The sequence below is a fragment of the Micromys minutus genome, assembly GCF_963924665.1.
Source record: "Micromys minutus genome assembly, chromosome: 14".
Classification (NCBI taxonomy): domain Eukaryota; kingdom Metazoa; phylum Chordata; class Mammalia; order Rodentia; family Muridae; genus Micromys; species Micromys minutus.
Window position 1 is genome coordinate 7,785,595 of NC_137983.1, and position 23,485 is coordinate 7,809,079.

The 23,485-nt window shown below is 35.7% G+C and overlaps 1 protein-coding gene across 1 annotated transcript in view; it reads left to right on the top strand.

Moving 5' to 3' along the window:
- The window catches only part of TLL1 (tolloid like 1), a gene marked incomplete at both ends in the record, with an annotated part of 187,307 nt that overhangs the window by 97,613 nt on the left and 66,209 nt on the right, over positions 1 to 23,485 (top strand). Inside the window, 3 exons of the mRNA XM_080928277.1 lie at positions 2,847 to 2,952; positions 7,162 to 7,286; positions 18,239 to 18,354. Of these exons, the coding sequence (XP_080784403.1) occupies positions 2,847 to 2,952; positions 7,162 to 7,286; positions 18,239 to 18,354 (347 nt within the window). The remainder of the gene's footprint in view (positions 1 to 2,846; positions 2,953 to 7,161; positions 7,287 to 18,238; positions 18,355 to 23,485) is intronic.

Sequence of the window (23,485 nt, forward strand, 5' to 3'; positions counted from 1 at the left end):
GAATCAATCCATTGAAATGAGTCATACCCAGGATATTCTTAATGGGTTTTTGAAGATTTTTCTTCACAGACTTGACTATAATAAAAACAGATTTTTTAAAGGATGTCTTCACTAATGGAAATATAATTTATGGTTAAATCTAACTTTCTCCTTGAGTCTTGTGGGTGATACTATTCTTACTGTTTACTTTAACTTTCATACTAAAATATACCAGCACATTTCATTTGAAATCAATGTCTAAACTCGGTCCTTCTGTTGTAGAATGCATCTGACACTTAAGTGGAGTAAAGGACAAACTATTTTCCTCATCACAGTCAATGAAAAGACTGTGTTGAATTTCTTTAGAATTTTCTGTAATCAGGAGTGTCGATTTGCTTTTTGTTTGTTTGTTTAATCTTCATCTGCTTCATTTCACTGACCAGAGAAGTAGTAGTGGAGATACTGCTATAAAAAAATGCAGAGCCTAATGTAAATTCTGTGGATAAACACAGAAGAGTCTGAGGAAAAACACATTAACAGGCACACACTTTGAGAATACAAGAGAGTATGAGAAAATCATGGCAAATACTACTTTTGGCAAATAAAATCAGTTGTCAAAAAGATTACAATTAAGAAAATTCAAAAGGAAACAATTAAGCAATAAAAAAGGTGATGGAATGTTTAGGCTACAATACCTTACCATGATATTTAGCCCTATGCTAATGCTCCATATCAAGTTATAAGTGGTGATTAGTTATTAATTATTAATTACCCAGGGAAGTTCTGAAGAATCAACATTTTCTATGTAGGTGTACAAAATGTATGCTTCATCCCTACTAAGGAATAACTGAAGGATTGTGTGCTAGTTACTTTTCCGCTGCTGTGATGAGACACCCTGACTGAGACAACTGTAGAGTTAAGAGTTTATTTAGAGCCTTCTGATTTTGAGGATTAAAATGGGAGTGCTTGACCATCAAGGCAGAGAGCATGGCAGCCAACAAGCAAGCATGCCACTGGAACAGTAGTTGAGAGCTCATATCTTGATCTGCAGGTAGGAAGAAGAAAGATCAAAGTGGGAATGGTGTTGGCTTTTGAAACCTCAAAGTCCACTCCCAGAGATACAACTCTTCTAACAAGAACACCTCCTAATTCTTCCCAAACTGTTTCATGGCCTGAGGACCAAGCATTCAAGTATTTGTACCTAAGGGGGCTATTCTATTTCAACCATCACAGATCAGATTTGAAAAAGCTCTACTTTTCAAAGGAGGGTGAAACTAATGTTCCTGAGAACAAGCAGAACCCAGCATAAACAGTTTCTGAGATATTAGTAGCTTCTCAGTATTTGAGCAGAAAAAGGCAAAACATTCTCAAAAAAGTGTTAAGGGAAACATAAAAAGAAATCTTCAAAACTTTTATTTCAGGCAGCAATACAAATATTGGTTCTATCAAATGGAACAAGAAATACTGACTAACAAGTTTTTGTTTTGTTTGTTTTTGTTTTTGTTTTTGTTTCTTTGTTTGAGAAAGGAAAAAGACAAACACTGTTATTTTTAGCGTAGTTTTGGTTTCAAAAAACCCTGTAATGATCCTTCTTAGTATCAAAGAAATAAAGTTTCATTGGGGGAGTATCTAAAGATAAGGAAACAGATAAATAATAATATTGTTTCATATACAGGATTGGCAGCAGCAATGTTTAAGCAACATTTAGAAATGTCTTCTGAATGACTATAGTAACATGTAGAAATAAGAGCAGAATTAGTGGAGCATGGTCCCCAGAACCATGGGGGCAAATCAAAGAAAATGCATATGACCATGTGGAACACTAGGGACCTGGACCAGTATCGGTGTTCATCTTGCATTTATATCATTGACAGTGAAACAAAGAGGACATAATATTTCTGAAGCTTTTTTCAAGCATCAAGTCGATGAGAGGCTTACTGTGCAACATCTCTGTATTGTTTTTCTGGCTGTCAACACTATTTTATCATGTGGACTGAAGAACTAAACTTACAATAGAGACAAAATTTGAATATGGCCCCTTCTTTTGAGTGTATTTCTGATTCAAGATAAATATATGCTAAAACAAGGAAGAGATGTGTATATAATAAAACTAGATATTTAAGTAAATAAATATACACAGTGCTAAAAAACTGTAATTCTTAATACATTTTTTTCACTAAACATTTAGGCTGATAGGGAAAAGAGAAGTTACTGCATGAAGGTTTCTGATTGACAGGAACTACCACAGCAGGAATATTCTATGCTGAAAATATTCACAATGCAAATAGATTGTGCATTACTGTGATATTAAGTGGTTTTTTCCAGAGCAGTGTCTAAAAGAACAAATGTTGGCTTTAAATTTACATGCAGTGATGTTTTGTGCATTTATGCCTTATGGTGTGAATCAGAGGCTTGAAAAAAGGTGGTTTTTCAAGAGCGGTGTCTAAAAGACACAAACATTACTTTTGTAGCGTGACTGATAAAAATGAAATTTGTGTCAAAACATGATTACTTGAATTTTTGTTAAACTGTGGTTATAAAAAATTATAATTATTTGTGTAACACCCACCAGCAATAATACTTTCAAGAAAAGAATATTATGAGATAGATAAAGAGTATTTGGAAGAACAATATGCTTTACTTTATCTTTTTTGTAGAAGTTAGCTCATTGTTCTACTCCGGTGTCCCTTGGGCATTGGAGAGGACATATGGGTTTGCCTTGGTCCTGCTCATGAATGGATAACTGTATAAAGACAAGCAACAGCAACGCCAGCCACTTAGTAAAACCCAAATAGAGGACCCAGAGTTCTGTTCTCTTTTCGTTCACTTACGAGTCTCCTATGATGTTGTTTTTTCTGGACTCTTAGGTCAAGAGTACAATTTTCTAAAGATGGAGCCTGGAGAAGTGAACTCTCTTGGGGAAAGATACGATTTTGACAGTATCATGCACTACGCCAGGAACACCTTCTCAAGGTTGGAGTCTCAGGTTATACCTTTTGACTTTTAATTCCTTTTCACGTGACTCCCCACAAAGCTGTGTTTATCTTTAGAACTAGAAATAGTACATCTTTAAAAAAAGACATTTAAAACAAGTTTCTATTGTTCTTACTGAAAGCATGAATGAGACACCATGCTGACAATGCTGCAGATTATTTAAGCGATTATATATCCTGAAGTTATTCAATGTGTAGTGAAAACAACTATCTGTCCATTCAGCAAAGCATCATTTAATAAAATTTCAGACTACAAGTCAATTACGTGGCTCCCCTGTTGCATGGAAATGGCACACCCTGGATTTGGAGGGTGCTTTAGGCTGTGTGTTTTTACTTTGGGCACTACACATGCCTCAGAACTGATATTAATAGAGGAATTCTCAAAGTGTATATTAGGAAGATACTTCACTTTCAAATCATTTACCCCTATAGCCATCCAACCATCCACCTAAAATGGTATCAATCATAACTAAATGTTTTAGTCTGAATTGTTAGGAGTGGAGGTTTTCATGTACTTCATTCTAAAGTTTGAGCTACTAAGCGAGGTGCTCCTGGGTAAGGAAGCTGGAATTCAAGCACTGAGTTCTTCCTCTCTCTCTCATCTTTACTTTGCTAATTCTCAATTTTCAATCACACGCTCTTTGCCATCTACCCTTTCTGTTCACCTGTGCCTATTCCACCATCCATTCATATTTAATTATGTTTTCAAAAAGTCAGTTTCCTAAACAGAGAACAAAATAAAATTCATTCCCAGGTTAATTTTTTTTAAATGTGAACAACAGCATGTTATAATCACTTAAAATATGGAGGTATTCTAAAATGTTCTTTATTAAATTATCAAACCTTAGCCTTATCTGACATCAGTGAGAGGGGAGGCATTTGGTCCTGTGGAGGCTTGATTCCCTAGCAACGCTGGATGTTAGGGATGAGGTTGGAGTGGGTGGGGAAGTTAGGGATGAGGTAGGAGTGGGTAGGGAAGTGGAGGAGCACCCTCTTAGAGTCAAAGGACATGGAGGATGTGATGGGGCTTGTGGAGGGGAGTCTAGGAAGGGGACAACATTTCAAATGTAAATACATAAAATAACCAATAAAAACAAACAAACAAACAAAGAGTTGACTGCTAATAGGACTTTGAAGAGTTCTCTTCTAAAGTACATATCACAGACATATTGATATTCAGATACATTTATTTAACTAGAACAACGTTTAAATATTTATTGTTTCTGGAATTGAGTTTAAGTTTTGGTAAAAATGCAGCTAGAAATCTGGGCTGAAATTAGCGTTATAAAATTTTATTGTTTGGTTAGGAACTTGGAATTGATTTAACTTTTCCATAGAAACATGCAGGAAATTGATGTGTGGATCTCGGTGTAGACAAGACTTCTCTGTCATGGCACTTCACTGAATTATTCAGAATTAACCCTAAGTTTAAGTTTTTGGAATATGGAGTATGGCTCAACAACAACAGAATTCTTTTCCTCTTCTTCCTAGATGACTTACCTTAAGTTTGAATTGTCTGGCTACCATTATTCTGTCCTTGTGACTCAGGAACTTCATTAGCATCTTTCACAAGAAAGGCAGCAGTCTTGCTGCCTGTCATTTCTGTCTCCCACACTGTCATACTCATCACACAGCTGGTAAGGCTGTGCACGCTTGCACAAGGTCAGACCAACTGAAATCCCAACATGGATTGGAAGAGACCCACCACTCCTGAGGGGCTTTTGACAATTGATAATTATTGTGGAGAGAGATGGTCAATGATTTCTATCAGGAATGTGGCATCTGATATGGTTGTCATGGCAAAGGAAATGGCCCTAAACCCATGTCAATCCTGATAGCACTGACTGGACCGTCTGAGAACGTAAAACAGAAAGAAGAGTAGTAGTGTGGGATGATGTGCTAGGATTTGGAATGGGGAGATGGGAAGGGTGTGGATTTGCTCAAAACACATTACATTCCTGTATACAATCCTCAAACAATAAAACCCATTCCCATAAAGAAATTCACATTTTTATTAATTAATTATCTTATTTATCTACATACCAAATGTGGCCCCCTCCTGGTCTCCTCTCTCCTAGAGTTTTTCCCCCATCACCCCTCCCCTGCGCCTCTGAGAGAGTGGAATTTATAGGTTGTATCTTCCCATTAGATAGTTATCTGACTAACTTGATTCATAATATTTTAGGCTGAATCTCTAAAGAAATTGTTCATTACTCTATTTAAAGACATTATTTTAGGAAACAACAATTCTGTCACCTCAAAAGTATTTGAAGTCACTGTTTTGTAAATGATGTCAAAGTAATATAAATAAAAATGTATCGTTTCATCAATTTTAAGTGTTAAGTAGTGTTAAATATATTCTTTTTACAAAACATATCACCACAACATTTTCCTATTCCAAAATAGAAACAGTGAATCTATTAGACAACTCTGCTTCCTCCTTTTTGCCTAACCTCCCAGCACCTTCAGTACCCCTTTATTTCCAATTTCTATGAGGTCAACTATTTTGGATAGCTTCTGTAGTTGAAACCACATGTATTTATCCCTTTGTAACTGACACATGCCAGCCCTTTAGAAATATTTTTAGAACTTACAACAGCACAATTTACTTCAATGATGCCAGTAAATAATGCTATCATGATAGCTTAATAGTTTTGATAGACTGTATATGCATGTGGTGTGTGAGTGTGTGTGTGTGTGTGTGTGTGTGTGTGTGTGTGTGTGTGTGTGTGCACGCATGTATACTTGTACATACTTCTCAGTGGACATTTGGGTGGTAGGGCATTTGAGTGGTTTCAACTTTTTCGTGACTGAAACAGAGCTGCCATGAACAGAGAATACAGACATAGCTCAGAGATGTTACTTTCCATTCTTCTCTCTGCCACCCCAAGGAGCCTGAACACAAACTCACATGCTCCTTTGACTCTTTTTTTTTTTGTTGAAGGATTTCCACACTGCATTTTACAGGGACTACACAATTTTGTAGTCCCATCAGGTGGACACTGGGATTGTATCTTCTAGGACCTCCCAAGTGCATATTGGTTAGTGTTTGCTCGATAGCAGGAGCCTAACTGGGGATGGGAGGACACCAGGTTGTGGTTTTGATTGATATCCTTTTGACATTAGACCTGCTTTACAAAGGGCAGGATGCCAGCATCTTTAAGTAGCTGTCATAAATTCAGACCTAGAACTGTGCTTAATAAATGTTCTCAAACAAAGAGTATAAAATGCAGCTGAAGCTGCTGTCCTACAACATGCAATTTATGTGCACTGTGCTCACTGTCATATTTTGGAATAGAATATCTCTTTGTTTGTGTCCACTTAAAATATTTTATATCTTCATTAATTAGTTTAAAGAGTTTGTAAAAAGTACATCCTTTTACTTGCAGTTTATTTCCCTTAAAAATCCATTTATAGACTCCCAAGTTCTACCCTTTCAAAGACATTTCCCATCCATTCACCGTTTCTCAGAAGTCATAAATGTTTGATCTGCATTGCAAAGTTAGAATGCATCTTTAGTGCAATGCAGTCAGAATTTTAAACTATGTAAATTAGGTAAAATAGCAACTTCTTCCCACAACCTTGAATGCAAAAGAACTCAGTATCTGCAGCAAATAAATAAAATATATAAGCCATCAGTAAAGGTTTTTTTTTTTTAATTTCACTATTGATTTTTGTCTTGAAAAATTGAATCATATGTACATTTGATTTACATTGTCATGTATAACTGGTTACACTGTTTATTCTTCTCTTTTCATCCTAAGCTGGAGCCACACTTAGAATTCAAGGACAGCCAGCATCCATTCGTAATAGCTTTAGCCTTTGGTTCTTGAAATTATTTAGTAACCTCATAACTGTCTGCACAGGGGCTATTTTTTTTTTCTTTGTAAGAACAATTTTACAATCTGGTGGCCTAATATACTCATAAAAGCCACAGTGTTATTTGTGAGGTATTGTTAAATAATCCTTGTTTTGGAAACCTAGAATACACACCTAAAGAAAAAAATATGTACTATAGACTTTCTGGAAGAAGCGCATGTTTATGAATTTTTTCCTGCCCCGATTAGTGTGTTTTGAGAGCCCCTTATCCGGATTTAATTTCACACTGCTGTAACTGCTGATCGAATTTGGAAAACGTGGCCATGGTGCTTTTCATGGACGTAGGTGTGTTTTGCTTCTGCTTTCGCAGGGGGATGTTTTTAGACACAATCCTCCCCTCCCGGGATGATAATGGCATCCGTCCAGCAATTGGTCAACGGACCCGATTAAGCAAGGGAGACATTGCACAAGCAAGAAAGCTGTATCGATGTCCAGGTATGACACACCCTTATGTGTCCCAGATCTCTAGATTATCAGGCCTCAGTTTCCCCAAATGTTTTCTTGTCAGTCTCTATTCTTACAAATTGCAATGCATCTTTCAAATTCAGTGATTGTAAACAAGGACATATGGAATGTTAGGACATGGAGAATTGAAAACTGAAACAAATGGGCATCAATCAAATTTCAAACATGGGCTAGAAAGTATTTTTTTTGCAATTAAGGGGGGAAATGACCAAATAGAGTGCTGATCATTATTTTAAAACTGGGAAATTTGAACTCAAATGCCATGTTCTTGTCAACATTAAGAAGAGTAATCACAGTCAGATTCTGGGGAAGATGAAGGGGGGTTGGTGGGTAAGAGCACTTGCAGCTCAAGCATGAGGATCTGGGTTTGAATTCCCAGCACTCACATCAATATCTGGGCAAGCTTTATGCATGTCTTTAGCACTAGCATCGAGGAAGGAAAAGAGACAATGAATCCAAGTTTGCAGGACAGCCAGCCCTACCAGTCTGGTGTTTCTGTTACAGTAAGAGATCTTGTCTCAAGGCAATAGTGAAGAGAATGTGGGAGATGAGGATATCTGCTTTCTTCTCTTGGCCTTCTTATGTTTATATGGGTGGCACCCCCACACTCCAATCAATACATCAAACAGACACTACTCCCAGCATCAAAGTTTTGAGTGATCTGTATTTGAAAGACTATCATTTATAGGAAATAAATTAATTTTAATTAGAATGTCCTAATGGAATAATAAAAATGTAGTACTTTGTTGGAAGATATTGTAACCCAAATTAAAATAAAAAAACTGTTTGAACTGCATGTACTTCTTATATTGCTTAGAAAGTTTTTCTCAGATTTTTAAAGCTCAGTATAGATTTGTTGCTAATACTTCTGGAAACTGTGATAATTGTTAAACATATAGATGGTCACTTAGCTAGCTAGAAAAGTTTCAGTGTGCAGCTATAACAATACTTTTTTTTCAGAATTTGAGGATACAGTAGATGTATTAATCAAAATTTTAGGATAATACTATTTAACAGCTATTTTTATGTTACACTTTTAGTGACTCTCACATGAAGTCAATGCGGATACTCCATTCTAGGACAAAGAGGGTACGAGATGCTTCATTTGCAAAAATTATAATGCATCCATGAGCATATAGTTTAGAATTGTTGAAAACATTAAACCTAAAGTACAATAAAAAGAAGAAAAAAGCCTAGAATACAAACCAGAAAAGGGAAATTGGTTTAATAATCCCAGGGAATGGCTAGGAAATTTATAGTTCATTACAGGTGAGGATATTAATTCACTGACATGAGGCAATAGATTTTTCTTTCTTTTATGTCTTTTTTTTGTTGCATAGTTTATGTATTTACATTTTAACTGTTATCTCCTTTCTTGGTTTCCCCTTTTCCCATTCCCCTCCCTCAGCTTCTATGAGGATGTTCCCCCTCCCACCCACACACTGCCATCTCAACACCCTGTCATTCCTGTACACTGGGGAACTGAGACTTCACAAGACCTAGGACCTCTCTTCTTATTGATCCCAGACTATGCCTTCCTCTGCTATATATGCAGTTGGAGCCATGGGTAATCTAGTTGGTTGATATCATTGTTCTTTCTTCCTATGAGGTTGCAAACTTGGACCTTTTCTGAGTCAAGAAATTTCCTTTGTTGAAATTAAATTTTCTTTTTTTTAATTGAACAACCTTATTTTTTTAAAAAAAAAACAAAGATAAATGTACAAATTTTAAGCATTTTTGCATAAAAGTATATGAATACATTTTTGTCAGTGCTTGACTTTTTTTTTTAAAAGTTTGATAGTGTGCATTAAGATCTTACAAGTTACAATGAGCATAAAGTACATGTAAAACAGGATGTAACCAGGAATTAGTCAAAGTTTTCTTGGTGTGTAAGGATTAACCATAATGGTTTTTTCTTTTATTTTATTTTTCTTGAACTTCACACAGTCTGTGAGTTGTTTCTGGGGTGTTCAGAGCTTTCTGGGGTTAGTATCCAATTATCAGTGACTGCATATTATATCTGTTCGTTTGTGACTGGGTTATCTCACTCAGGATGATATTCTCTAGATGCATCAATTTTCTTAAGAATTTCATAAAGTCATTGTTTCTGATAGCTGAGTAGTATTCCATTGTGTAAATGTACCACAATTTTTGTATCCATTCATCTACTGAAGGACATCTGGGTTCTTTCCAGCTTCTGGCTATTATAAAAAGAGCTGCTATGAACATTGTGGTGCATGCATCTTTGTTGTACATTGGAGTGTCACTGGGGTATATGCCCAGAAGTGGAATAGCTGGATCTTCAGGTAGTACAGTGTCTCATTAGCTTGAGGTCAAGGATAGTGATTCCCGTAGATGCTTTCTTGTTGTTGAGGATGGATTTCGCTATCTTAGGTCTTTTGTTATTCCAGATGAAAGTGCACATTGCTCTTTCCAACTTAATGAAGAATTGGGCTGGTATTTTGATGGGGATTGCATTGAATCTGTAGATTGCTTTTGGTAAGGTGAAGGAATAGAAGAAGAAAATTAAATTTTCCATAGAAATATTATAAGAATGTTCCTTAATTTTTAATTGTAATATTTTCTTTTCAATTTTATTGGATATTCTTTGTATTTACATTTCAAATGTTATACCCTTTCCCCCCAACTCCCCTCCCTCCTCCCCCTCAACTTGCTTCCATGAAGGTGCTCCCTCTCCCAATCACCCTCTCTACCTCAGTGCCTTGGCTGGTTGATGATGTTGTTCTTCCTATGAGGCTGCAAACCTTTCAGCTCCTTCAGTCCTTTCTCTAGCTCTGTCGTTGGGGTCCTTGTGTTCAGTCTGATGGTTAGCTGCAAGCATCCTCATCTGTATCTATATGACTCTGGAAGAGCCTCTGAGAAGACATTCATATCTAGCTCTTGCCAGTAAACATTTCTTGGCAGAAGCATTAGTGCTTGGGTTTGGTGGCTGCATATGAGGTGGTTCACCAAGTAAGGCAGTCTCTGTAGATCTTTTTCTTCAATCCCTGTTTCTCTATTTGACTTTTTATTTTCTTCCCTGAGTGTTTTGTTTTCCCTTCTAAGAATGACTAAGGCATGCCAATTAAATGTTCAAGATATTTATATAGTTACAATTTAAATGTATACTTAAAACCTTGTAATTTTTTTGCTCATTTTTATACATATTTATTATATAATAAATGATCAATAATTTAATTTTTGAAGTCAAACAGAAATGTTTTGGAAAAACCAAGTAGAAATTTGAAGCATTGTAATACAGTGTATTGAACTATAAAAAGTTATAAAAACTTATGAAAAATAATAATTCTTGTTGATGTTTACTAGTTTCTGTTTCTAAAGCTTTTATTTATTCTTATTTCATACTATATATCTTGATAACAATTTCCCCTCCCTCCATTCCTCTCGGTTCCAATCCATCTGGTCTACCCGCTAGATCCACTTCCTTCCATCTCCTTCCTTAAAAGAGCACAAGATACAATAAAACCAATTCAGTAGGTAAGAAAGGGTCCTAAGACCAAGCAAAAAAGTCAGAGATCCCCATACTCCCAAGGACAGAAGTCCCACCTAAAGCTCCTCAATTTAACAAGCATAGCATTATGCACAGGCACATGCATACTCACCAACTGCTGTATTAGTTTTTATAAAACACCAAGATCCTCCTTAGTTGATTTTGTAGACTGTTTGAAATGTGAATTGCTCCTTATAGGTCTTCTATCAAAAGAAACAAAAGTTGCCAAGTTGCACAATCCAACTGCGAGTCGCATTCTCACACTTTTTAAACATTTCATTTGGGAATAAAGTTATTAAAAATATCTGGCTAATTTTTATACCAATATTTTTTCTATCAGTTTGCCTCCAAAGGTCTATTGGGTCTGACTTCATGTTGCAGAGCAATTCTGTTGAGATCAAAAAGGCTTGAAGAGACCCCTAGTTGGGTAAAGTCGAAAAGGCTGTGACTTTTATGGTCTTTGATATGGAATATAGTATGTGCAATGTGCATATTGTTAATTTCTTTATATCAATGTTAACTTATTTTATAAGGATGTTTATTGATTTCATGCTTTGTAATCTATTATAATATTTACAACATGCATGCTCTTACACAAACAAACACACACACATACACACACACACACACACACAAGCACACATGCATACATGCCTGCATGCATGCAAGCACTGGTATATGTGGTTTCTATTACCTCTTGTACAGTCATTCTATATTTGTCATGGAAAAGTTTGAGGTAACAGCAGAATTTGATTTTTAATGGTCTATTAAAAGGATGACTTTATTAGAGTTTTGAATTGTTTTTATTCCAGTTTCTGGCTATTAATTTTAAAGAAATTATATATTATTGTGTGGAAAGGTCATTCATTACAGCTGAAGGATTCAGCTGATATAACACACTCAATTTGGGTCATTTAATAGAGCCTGATAAGGGCTGAGAGAGGAGAGGCCCAAACGGTTCAGCATGGCAACTGGGGGATTTATGGGCTCTGCCACCAAAGAGCCAAGGGCTTATTAATATTTTAAGCAAGGAGACTTCTTAAAGGACACCCAATAGTCCTGACTACTATTTTTAGTCCTCGTATCTTTTATACCTCTGGATAAAAAATAACCTACTTAGGGATGGATAATTAATTATCTGTGGCTGATCTTTATCTTACCTTTATCCCAGGAGTATTGGTTCATAAAGGGAGTGAGTTTAACACATATGGCTTACAGCAAACCTGACCTTAGTAAATTATGTATTGTTTTCTTATTGCTCCTCTTCCAAGTCCTTTACCTTATAATTCTCACATTTTCATATATCCTTTTATCATTTCTGTATTCCTAGGGATATATTATTTTCTTCCTTGAAGATTAATTTAACTCCTCCATTATAAGCACAGCATTTTGTATATATTTTGTCTTCTATATTTTGGTAATCCTGTAAACATTTTGCTTCTAAGTACTTGGCATTTTCTCCAACTAACAACATTGATATTTTCTAAGCAAGTCTTCCTAAACTAATCCTGCAAAGTGTTTAACTCTCTGTTACTATAGCAAGTACTTCAGATAATTGTACAATGAATATTTTAAAAATAAGTAATTGGCCCTATTGTTTTTGAGCCAGTGGTAGTGCAGGTCATCCTAGCAAAAATGTGTGAGAGAGCAGACCTGCTGCCCATAGGAAGGGCCTGGGATTTCATTCCTTCTTTCTCTGCTTTGGAAATCTTCTATGAGGCCTTATCTCTTCAGGGTCTGACCATTTACCAATAGTAGTACTTCGGGATAAAGCCTTTACCATATGAACTTTCGAGAAAATACTGTACCTTGAACCGAAGCACCAAGGAAAAGAGCAAAGTAGGTTTATGAGAAGGCCTAGCATTCATACACTAGCACACATATATAACTAATAAGTGTTTCTAGTTTTGTATGTAAAAGCACATAGATATAACACATATGCATATAGATCTATATTTATAAGGAGGTCTTAGGTATTGAAGACCATCCCAATATATCTGGGAATTGATTACTAAAATTTTTAAATGCCTGTAATACTTGTTTTATTCTTTAAAGTTGACAAAAACCTTCTTTGCTGTTGCACTCATTTTGTGGTAATAATTTTCCAAAACTCTGGTAGGACATTCTTTTGTAATTGCAAACACACACACACACACACACACACACACACACACACACACACACACACAAACACACACACACACACACACACACACACACACACACACATGCCAGAGCTAAAATACATTGACAACCCTTATGATCACTATTCATTTACTTATTCTCCTACATTTTTATGGAGGCACTTATTCCTCTATCCAGCACACTTTTCTCACTCCTTCTGCCTATTTCTATGCAGTCATCTGGCTGTTGGATTCCTACCTTTGTAGTCTGCAGCTGTGCATTCTCATCTGGGTTCCAAACTCTCTCATTACATCAGTAATAGCAGGTCTTAAGTTGTCCTCTTCCACTTAACTTTGTATCTTCTGTTCCCCAGTCACACTGCTCTCCAAGTGACATTCAAAATACAAATCTTCTCGCATCTTTAAGGCAAAGGTCCACTTTCCTTTCAAACTATCTTTTTTTCAAACATGGCCTCTTCTCTTCTCAGCTTCTTAAAGACATTTCTGTTCCAGACTTGCCTTCTCACTCTTACTTTCTTCTTTCCTTAGAACTATGATGTTACTTGCTTTGGCCTCTTCCTTCATTGGGGACATTAAAAAATTCCAGCTCTTTAAGTCTCTCTAGGTAAAAGCCGCCTGTTTTCCATTTCTCCACATTTGCAAAAGCTCTGTCATCAATTTCCTTGTATTGTATGTCCATCACTACATTGTTACCTGATATTTTTCACACTAGATCAATAGCTCCTGTGGGGTCCCATGTTCACTAGAACATGTCATCAATTAGCTGCTTAACTTATATGAATGAATGGACTGGCATCAATGTGTGCAAGATACAGTGCCAGATATTGCTCGAACAGGGAAGGAAATGTGAGTTTATATATGACTAGCACTGTGTGGGAGGGGAATCTCAGAGAAGAACAAATCTGAATACGGCCTTTGTGTACAACCTCCAACTTCTTAGCCAAGCACAGCTTAAGCCTTGATCTTCCTGCCTCCATCTCCCGAGTTCTACAGCCACACACATGTAGTGCCATAATTGTTATATGTGAGTAGAGCTTCATGAATTCCAGGCAGGCTCTTCACTCAATGAGCTCTGTACATTACCACTCTCATCTGTGTGAAGAATCATTTCAAATCCAAGCAAATATATAAATTTGAAAAATAATGGGTAGTTTATATTTTCTCTTTCAGCTTTATTTAAAAAGAAGACATGCAGAGATTTTTAAAGGCATTTTGGCAGAACACTATATGAATATATTTTTGTCAGTACTGAATTCTTTTAGAAGTTTGATAGTATGCATTAAAATCTACTGGTTACCACAAGCATAAAGTACATGTAGAACAGAACGTAACATGGAAAGATTACACGTAATAATTTTTGAATACCAAAAATTGCCACAAGGCTATATTCTTAGCTCTTGGATTATTAATAATTTAAAGTCCAGGAGTATCCCACTCTTAGAGGGTGCTATACACTTATTTTTTTTCCTTAGAAGGACTGAGGTTTTCACTTTTTGGCCTTGGTTTTTCTTGAGTTTTATATGGCCTGTGAGTTGTGTCTGGGGTATTCAGAGCTTTCTGGGGCTAGTATCCAATTATCAGTGACTGCATATTATGTCTGTTCTTTTGTCACTGGGTTACCTCACTCAGTATGATATTCTCTAGATGCATTCATTTTCTTAGGAATTTCATAAAGTCATTGTTTCTGATAGCTGAGTAGTACTCCATTGTGTAAATGTACCACAATTTTTGTATCCATTCATCTCCTGAAGGACATCTGAGTTCTTTCCAGCTTCTGGCTTTTATACATAGGGCTGCTATGAACAATGTAGTGTGTGTGTCCTCATTGTATATTGGAACATCACTGGGCTATATGCTCAGAAGTGGAATAACTAGGTCTTCAGGTAGTACTATGTCCAATTTTCTGAGGAACCGCCAGACTGATTTCCAGAGTGGTTGTACCAGCTTACAACTCCACCAGCAGTGGAGAAGTGTTCCTCTTTCTCCACATCTTCACCAGCATCTGTTGTCGTCTGAGTTTTTGACCTTAGCCATTCTGACTGGTGTGAGGTAGAATCTCAGAGTTGTTTTGATTTGCATTTCCCTAATGACTAAGGATGTTGAACACATCCTTAGATGCTTCTTAGCCATTTGATATTCTTCAATTGAGAATGTTTTGTTTAGCTCTGTACCCTAATGGGTAGTTTAAATGTATAGGTATCAAACATGTTTATTGTATAGATACTTATGCTTTCATTACACTGAATAAAATTATAAATTTATTCCTACAAAATTTGGAGGGCAGTTGTAAGATATTTGTTGGAAACATTGGACACTGACATAAAATATTAATTTTGTTAAATATATTTAGTCCACAGTAAATTTAGCCTCGTTATTTAAAAAATGAGACTCTAAAATTGAGCAAAATGCACTATTTTATAGTATCAAATTAGACTTTTTGTGTTGAAGAAGGAGGATATATATGGAGTATCTAATTTATACATGAATGGGAGCATATGCTGAAGATTATTATTTTTCATTTTTGATTTGATTAGAATGCTGATTGTAATAAAGTGTCTCTTGGTAATTTTGCATAGGTTTCCAATTCCAGCTAGTTGAAATTCTGAGGCAGGAGGATTGCAAGTTCAAATCTTTTCTGGGTTGCTTTGTGTGTACAAAAAACAACAACAACAGCAGCAACAGCAATAACAGCAACAAGGGCAACAGCAATGAGAACAATGTATCCATTATAGTTTATTGTTTTCCTTTCCCCAGTCATTACTGGGGCAGGAGTTGCTATGCCACATATCCAACCATAATTTCACCCCTCAGTCTCCCTAAGTGTAGGTGGGGGGGTATTTAAGGATTAAAACATGTCATGTCATTCACCCTAACAAAATACCTCACAGAATCTGCTGATCAAAGTAGGTGGTTTTTCAGAAAAGAAAATTGATTGAAAACAGAGACTTGCTCATATTTTGGAATTACTGAGTAACGGAGTTGGAATTAAGGTTGCCCTCTCATTCCTATATTTGCTATTATTGGGTGAGCATTTGAAATAATCATACCATTTGCCCTTGTTAGGTCCCCTACCCACCCCTGTTCATTGCATGATGCTGTTTTGAGACAGGATATCACTCTGTAGCTCAGGCTGGCCTTTAACTCAAGGCAATTTTCCTTTCACAGGCTCTAGAGGGATGAGATTGCAGATTGGAGCCAGGATACCCAGCCAAAATTTGATTTCTATATTTGAGCATAAATCAATCAATGTTTGGTAGGATGAGACTATGAAATAGAGACAGGAGAGTGTATTGAAAAGAAAACAAATTCTCACTAAAGCTTCATTTGAAATGTTTGTACATTTTTACAGTGGAATCTGGCTGTAATTTATAGTGATACTTTCTAAATTATGTTATATTTTGTTTTACAATTGAGAAAATCTAGTTTTAGTTGCAACACTATAGTTTGTTATGTATTTGTGAATCAAACATTTGATGGTTTTAATTCTATTATAGCAAATACAATGTAAACTTCATTTTGCCTAATAGGGGCTTTGATGCTCACAGAATTTGCTTATAAAGAGTGGAAAATATATTTTTCAATAAAACACGTTCAGGTCTCCATTTGCTATATAACGTCTAAACATATCTTTCTTAGAAGCATGTGGTCCAATGTTGGCAGCAGATTCTTCTAATTCTCCTTGCAAAATCCCATGTATCAAGGACCTGAGGTGGTCAGGAACTGGGCTAAATTATGTGCTTCTGACCTCGGGCATTTTCATTTTCTTCTATAACTCCTTTATCTGCCTGACTCATCAGAATAAGCATCACTCATTCCTACTTTAGATCTACTTTGTTGTGCAAACCTAGTGTCTGTTTTGCTGATGATATAAATATTTATGTCATCCCAGACTGTTTTTATAGCTCTGTTTTATGTTTCCAGAGTCATTATCTTTCTTTATTTAACACAAGATATGCGGAGTCATTTATAATTTATTGAGTATTTGACGAGATGAGAGTTCACATGCTGTGTGTTATGCCTCCTCAGATCCAGGGAATGTCTCCGTTTTCAGTGCTGTACCCTTCACAGGGAAGACAGTGTCTTTTAAACAATTGAATAAAGGTTGTGAAAACTGCAGTGGGGAAGAAATCCTCAAAGACTGAAATCCAGCTAGGTTCACAGGGTGCATAATGCATCTCTTCCCCAAAGTTACAGAAAAACTAATAGAATTGTGTCCGTTGGCTTACAACAAACATGGAAAGCATGTAACTCACGATTTGCAATTTCTGATCACTAGTACATTTTTGCAAAGTATAATAAGAGCTAGGAAAGTGGAAAGTATGTAATCAATCTTCTAGAAATTTCAACATATGACTGAAGAAAAGAAAACAAAGAAACCACTTGTATAGAACATTCTAGAAACCGTTTTTTTAAAGATTTATTTATTTTTATGTTATGTGTATGACTGTTTGCCAATATGGATGTCTGTGTATGTGAGTGCCTGATACTAAATTGATACTTAAACTTAAGTTCAGAGGGTTGGAGAGCCACATTGTATATTCTGGGGAATAAACCTATGTCCTTTGAAAGAGTAGCAAGTGTCTTAAGCTTTGAGCCATCATTCTTGCCTCCTAATAATGTTTTTCTCTGTTATTCTTTGGGGGCATTTTTATTTTGAGTAATTGATTATTACATTTTGGTATTACCTTTATTAGATTTTTAGTAATCATCATTTATGCATTTTAAATGTTAAATAGTGCAAAACTTTACTTAGAAATTACTATTTAAATTTGCTACATACCACTGTCAATATACAACATTCATCCACATTGATTATCTTAGTAGAAAGAAAAGTTCCTCAGAATTCCAGGAACACAGAAGTAGGTCATCCCCAGACTGAATGAATATGGGTGTCCTTGAAATTACCTGCTGCAATAATGAATGAGAAAAGTTTCCATGAAGGGACCTTTATATTTGCTAAATTATTTATCACCTCTTGTCTTGTTTTATGGTTATCTTTAGTGACAACAGAAAGCACATTGAAGTTCTCTAAGAGAGACATAAAAAAAATTCCTTTGAAGGGCAGTCACTGTCTGGAGTGGGGCAGGATGGTGCATACCTGAAGTCAGGACACAGGGGCTTCAGCAGGGGAATATAGAGTCAGCACTAGTTACAAAAAGAACCTAAGAAAGAAAAATAAAAACACATCTTACTACCTAATACTCTGTTTGTCATGTTCATCCCTTTCATAATGATTAGTAAGTAATTCCATGCCTTTTCCCCTTCAGCATGTGGAGAAACCCTACAAGAATCCAGTGGCAACCTTTCCTCCCCAGGATTCCCAAATGGCTACCCTTCCTATACACACTGCATCTGGAGAGTGTCTGTGACCCCAGGAGAAAAGGTAGTTGATACCTGAGGAGTTCTTCTTCAGTCTTCTCTAAGTAAAGCATTTCACTAGTTCTAAGCTACATGTTTCTTACTATTTATTTACAATTATTGTTCCTTATTATCTTTTTGCTATGCTGGAGATTGAACCCTGGGCCTCAAGCATGCTAGGCAAACCCTTTACCAGTGAGCTACAGCAACAGCTCCACCTACTGCTTCCTTTTTTAAGGTGGGATCTTTATAAGTTGCCCAACCTGCCTTTAATCAAACTCTGTAGCCCAGACTGGACTTTAATTTATAGTCCTTCCACCTCAGCTGGGGCTACAACTGGGATTTGCATTTTATTTTTGTTTTATTCGTCAAATTGGAATTTTTGAAAGCCTTGATTTAAAATCTTTTTGAATGCTTTAGAATGGTTGATATAATATTAATCATATAATCAGATGCAATATAGTTGACTGGGAAACCATCAAAAAGACAAATTCCTGTACTTTAAACATGAAAAAAAGTATATACACAAATGTTCAAATTATCCAAGAAAAACTTATAAGGAATACTAGACAGTACTTGGAATTATAGTCTGACAAATATCTTGAATACCAAGCCTGTAACTGCCATGGACATCATAATTAGCAGGAAGTTAACAGAACCAAGTCTTTGCAATAGGAAACAGAACGGCCATGATAGACTCAGCATAACAGCCGTAGAAATAGATAGAAGAATGAGCATGGAACAAATACAAGTTACTAGAAGAGCAAACGTATAGATGAACCAAGTCAAAGTAAAAACGACAGAAAGACAAAACAGACTTCCAAAAATAACCATTTTCTTCTGTAAAGGACAATAGACAGAAATAGATCAGGAAGATTTATGATGGAGAAAAACAACTGGTTAATATTTTTGAAAGAGATTATTATAGACAAGAGATTTAGACATGAAATGAGCAAAAATGTATATTTTAGACATTGTGTCCACACTTAACTTGCACAACCATGGCTACTTTATTAGCTTTTTTTTTTAAACAAGGAAATATCAAGCTGAAATGGCCTTTATCTGAGAGAACCTCCCAATAATTATCTTCAGAGGACAAATAATGAAATATATTATCTACATGGGAATAAAACCTTGACACCAATATTAATATAGACAGTGAATGGATTCTCCCAAATCACATTAAACCAGAGGCATAAAATCCCTTTGTATGAAACAAATTCAGATGCTTGTATGTGTTCGACTGTATTTATAAATATGTATGTACTCTGTGCATATAACTCATTAAATATGTATTTTAGCAATTCTAATAATGACTGTAAAACAACAGTAAAATTTGATCAAATAAGGCAGATAAGATGCCATTTATTAGTACTAGTTCTACTCTAATTAAAGAATTCAATATTTATTTCTTTTCAGATAGGTTAAAAACAAAAACAAACAAACCTATAGCTTTATTCCATTTTTTCAATATTGCTCTTGGGAAATAACCTGCATACTAAGGCAAAAGAGTAAAAATAAGATATAAGATCAAAAAAAGTCTAGCATTCTTCATTTTATTAATTATGTTAGGTTGTTGCATTAAAAATAATAGGTAAGAAATTAGAATCAATGTCTTCATTGATTTCTGGATTCTGTGTTAAAAACAAACTTTATTCCTGTATTTGTTATAATAATGACTATTTGCTTTAACACTAAGAAACATATGCTATTAGTCTTTGTTTTTTCAAGTTATTGTTAGAATTTGACTTGTAATCCTCATACCCATTAGACCCAGTTTAACCCTGAGTTACTGAGGATTGCACATTGGTTCTTAGAGATGTTTAGTGATTCTAAGTAACAATGTAGATACAGAGATGCCCAGGGTCTTGTGATATTTACAGAAAAAGTCTTTGCAAACAATATTTATGAAATAAAAATATTTTTACTCACAGAAATTACTGGTTGGTTGCATGAATAACCTTATAGTTAACAGAGCTATTTGTAATTTAAGAATTATGTGTCTACTTAAATACTGTTATATGCTTTGGTCACTTTCTGTGTAGGAAACTTTAATAAGTCCTTTCTGTGTTATGAAAGTCATGCTTCTGATTATTTTTTGTGATTTTTTGGGAAAGATTTGCCAGGTAGTTGAGGCTGGCCTGGTATTCACTGTTTAACACAGGCTAGACTTGATGTCATAGTAACACTTTTACCTCTGCCTTCCAAATGCTACAATTATTTATGTGAACCATCAAAGTCACTATAGTTGTAAAAGCAAGACCTTGTAGACTTAAAAAATATTTGAAGCAAGAGTAATAAAGTTACTTCAAATTAGAGCAATTAATAACTGATATTACCACCTCAAATCTTGTTGAAATGTTTTATAGCATTAGTATTTAAAACTAATTTACTGTTTTTATAAGATTACCAATAAAAACATTTTCTCAAATGTTTCCAGAAACAAATGCTTCATCTTTTCTCTTGTTCTTCTTTACATTATTTATAACTGATGGATACACTAAAGTGTTATAAGTTAATAATGAAAAGAATTAATTCATTTCAAACCTTGTGTGTTTTGTTTTCTTATACTATGTGATTCTGTGCCTTCTGGATTTTCTAAGTTTATAGCAGTTGTATTGAATTTATAATGTTTCAGAATGAACAGTAGAGACTGAAATGCCTCTGAAGTCCACTTCACCTTATCCTAATCAACCTGTCATCTCAGACTTTGGTTATTATTACATTATATTTTGTCTCATTATTTTTTCCAACCTACGATTATTTTTAACAACATTTGACTTTTAATTTTAAAGTATGATTTCAGCATTTTTTTCTTATGATTCTCTCATTTACTCTATACTTGGCAAAATATTTTCTGACTTCTGTGACCTTGGGAGAGACCAGTATTTACAGTGAATAATAATCTCTGCTTTACCTGTATATTCTGTTCAATGATGCATGCAAAAATACCGTTCATCAGTCTTTTAAATTATATGGCTAACATTCTCTGCTATTGTTTTATTTTATTTGATAGTGTAGACACGTGCCACTGTTTCTCATTGTCCTATACTTGTCTTAATCGAACTTTACACTTCTACATGTTGCTTTTTTTTAAGTGAATAATCTCATTATATTTTAAATATGTGTTTTGGTCATATTATACATATAAAAGACTATTAAATGCTTAGACTATTATATATTGTTGTGATATATTTATCTAGTTTTACTATATAGGGTTTCTTTTTTTTATCTCTACTCAGGGTTCACTTTAAAATTCATTTAAAATCAAGCATGAAGGTGGATACTTTTAATACCAGCACTTGGAGGTAGAGAGTAAAGTTAAGTTGGTCTACATAGTGAGTTTCAGGACAGCCATAGCCATATAAAGAGACTCAGTCTAAAAATCTAAATAAACAAACAGACTGACAAAATTTAACCCTCTTTTACTTTCTTATTGTTTATTTTATTTATTTACGTTTCAAGTGTTTTCTCCTTTCCCAGTTTCCCCTCCCCAAGCCCCATCTCACCTTCTCTTCCCCTACTTATTTGAGGGTGTACACTCACCTACCCACCAACTCCTGCTCCACCACCATAGCATTCTTCTGAAATGAGGTATGAAGCCTTCATGTGACCAAGGGCCTTCCCTCCTGTTATGACCAGTAAGGCAATCCTCTGCTACATATGCATCTAGAGTCATGGGTTCTTTCACATGTACTCTTTGGATGGTGGTTTAGTCCCTGGGAGCTCAGGGGAGTCTGCTTGGTTGATACTCTTGTTCTTCCTATGGGGATGCAAATTCCTTCAGAAAATTAGTCCTTTCCCCAATTCCTCCATTGGGGCTTCTGTGGTCAGTCCCATGGTTGGCTCTGAGCATCCACATCTGTATTGGTCAGGCTCTGGCATCAAGCACTTAGCAGCAAGCACTTCTTGGTATCAGCAACAGTGTCTGGGTTTGGTGTCTGCATGTAGGATGGATCCCCAGGTAGGGCAGTCTCTGGGTGGCCTTTCCTTCAGTCTCTGCTCCACTCTGTGTACCTGCAATTCCTTTAGACTGGAGTCATTCTGGGTTAAAAATTTGGAGATGAGTGGATAGCTCCAATCCTCAATGGTGGAGCCATGTCTAAACTCTGGATATGGTCTCTACAGGTTCTCTCTCCCCCTCGTTGGTTATTTCAGTTAGTGTCAACCCAGTATGGTCCTGAGAGACGCTGCCTTTCCAGTTCAACATCCTCCATTGCTACATATCTCTGATCAATTCTCTTACTTTCTTTACATATGTCCTGTCTCCTCCCATACCTGGTTCTGCCCCTCTTTCCCTCTCCTGCTTATGTCTTCCTCCCAAGTTCCTTTCACCCTTTACCTTCCATGAATATTTTCTTACCTCTTCTAGGTAAGACTGAAGTATCTACACTTTGGTCATTCTTCTTGAGCTTCATATTCTCTGTGAGTTGAATCATGGGTATTCTGAGCTTTTGGGCTAATACCCACTTCTCAGTGAGTGCATACCATGTGTGTTTTTGTAATTGGGTTACCTCACTCAGGATTATATTTTCTGGTCCCATCCATTTACCTAAAAGATACATAAAGTCATTGTTTTTAATAGCTGAGTAGTACTCCATGGTGTAAATGTACCACAATTTCTGTATCCATTCCTCTTTTGAAAGACATCTGGGTTTTTTCCAAGTTGTGCGTATTATAAATTAGACTGCTATGGACGTAGGGTAGCAAGTGTCCTTTTTATATGTTGGAGCATCTTTTGGGTATATGCCCAGGAGTAGTATAGCTGGGTCCTCAGGTAGTAGTTTGTCTAATTTTCTAAGGAACCACCATATTGATTTTCAGAGTGGTTGTAATAACTTGCAATCTCACCAATAATAGAGGAGTAATCTGCTGTCACCTGAGCATTTGATCTTAGCCATTCTGACTGCTGTGATGTGGAATCTCAGGGTCATTTTGATTTGCATTTCCCTGATGACTAAGGATACTAAACATTTCTTTAGGTGCTTCTCAGCCATTTGAGATTCTTCAGTTGAGAATTCTTTGTTTAGCTTTGCACCCATTTATTAATACAATTATTTGGTTCTATTGAGTTTAACTTCTCAAGTTCTTTGTTTATTTTTGATATTAGCCCTCTACTTATAGGATTGGTATAGATCCATTCCCAATCCAGTGGT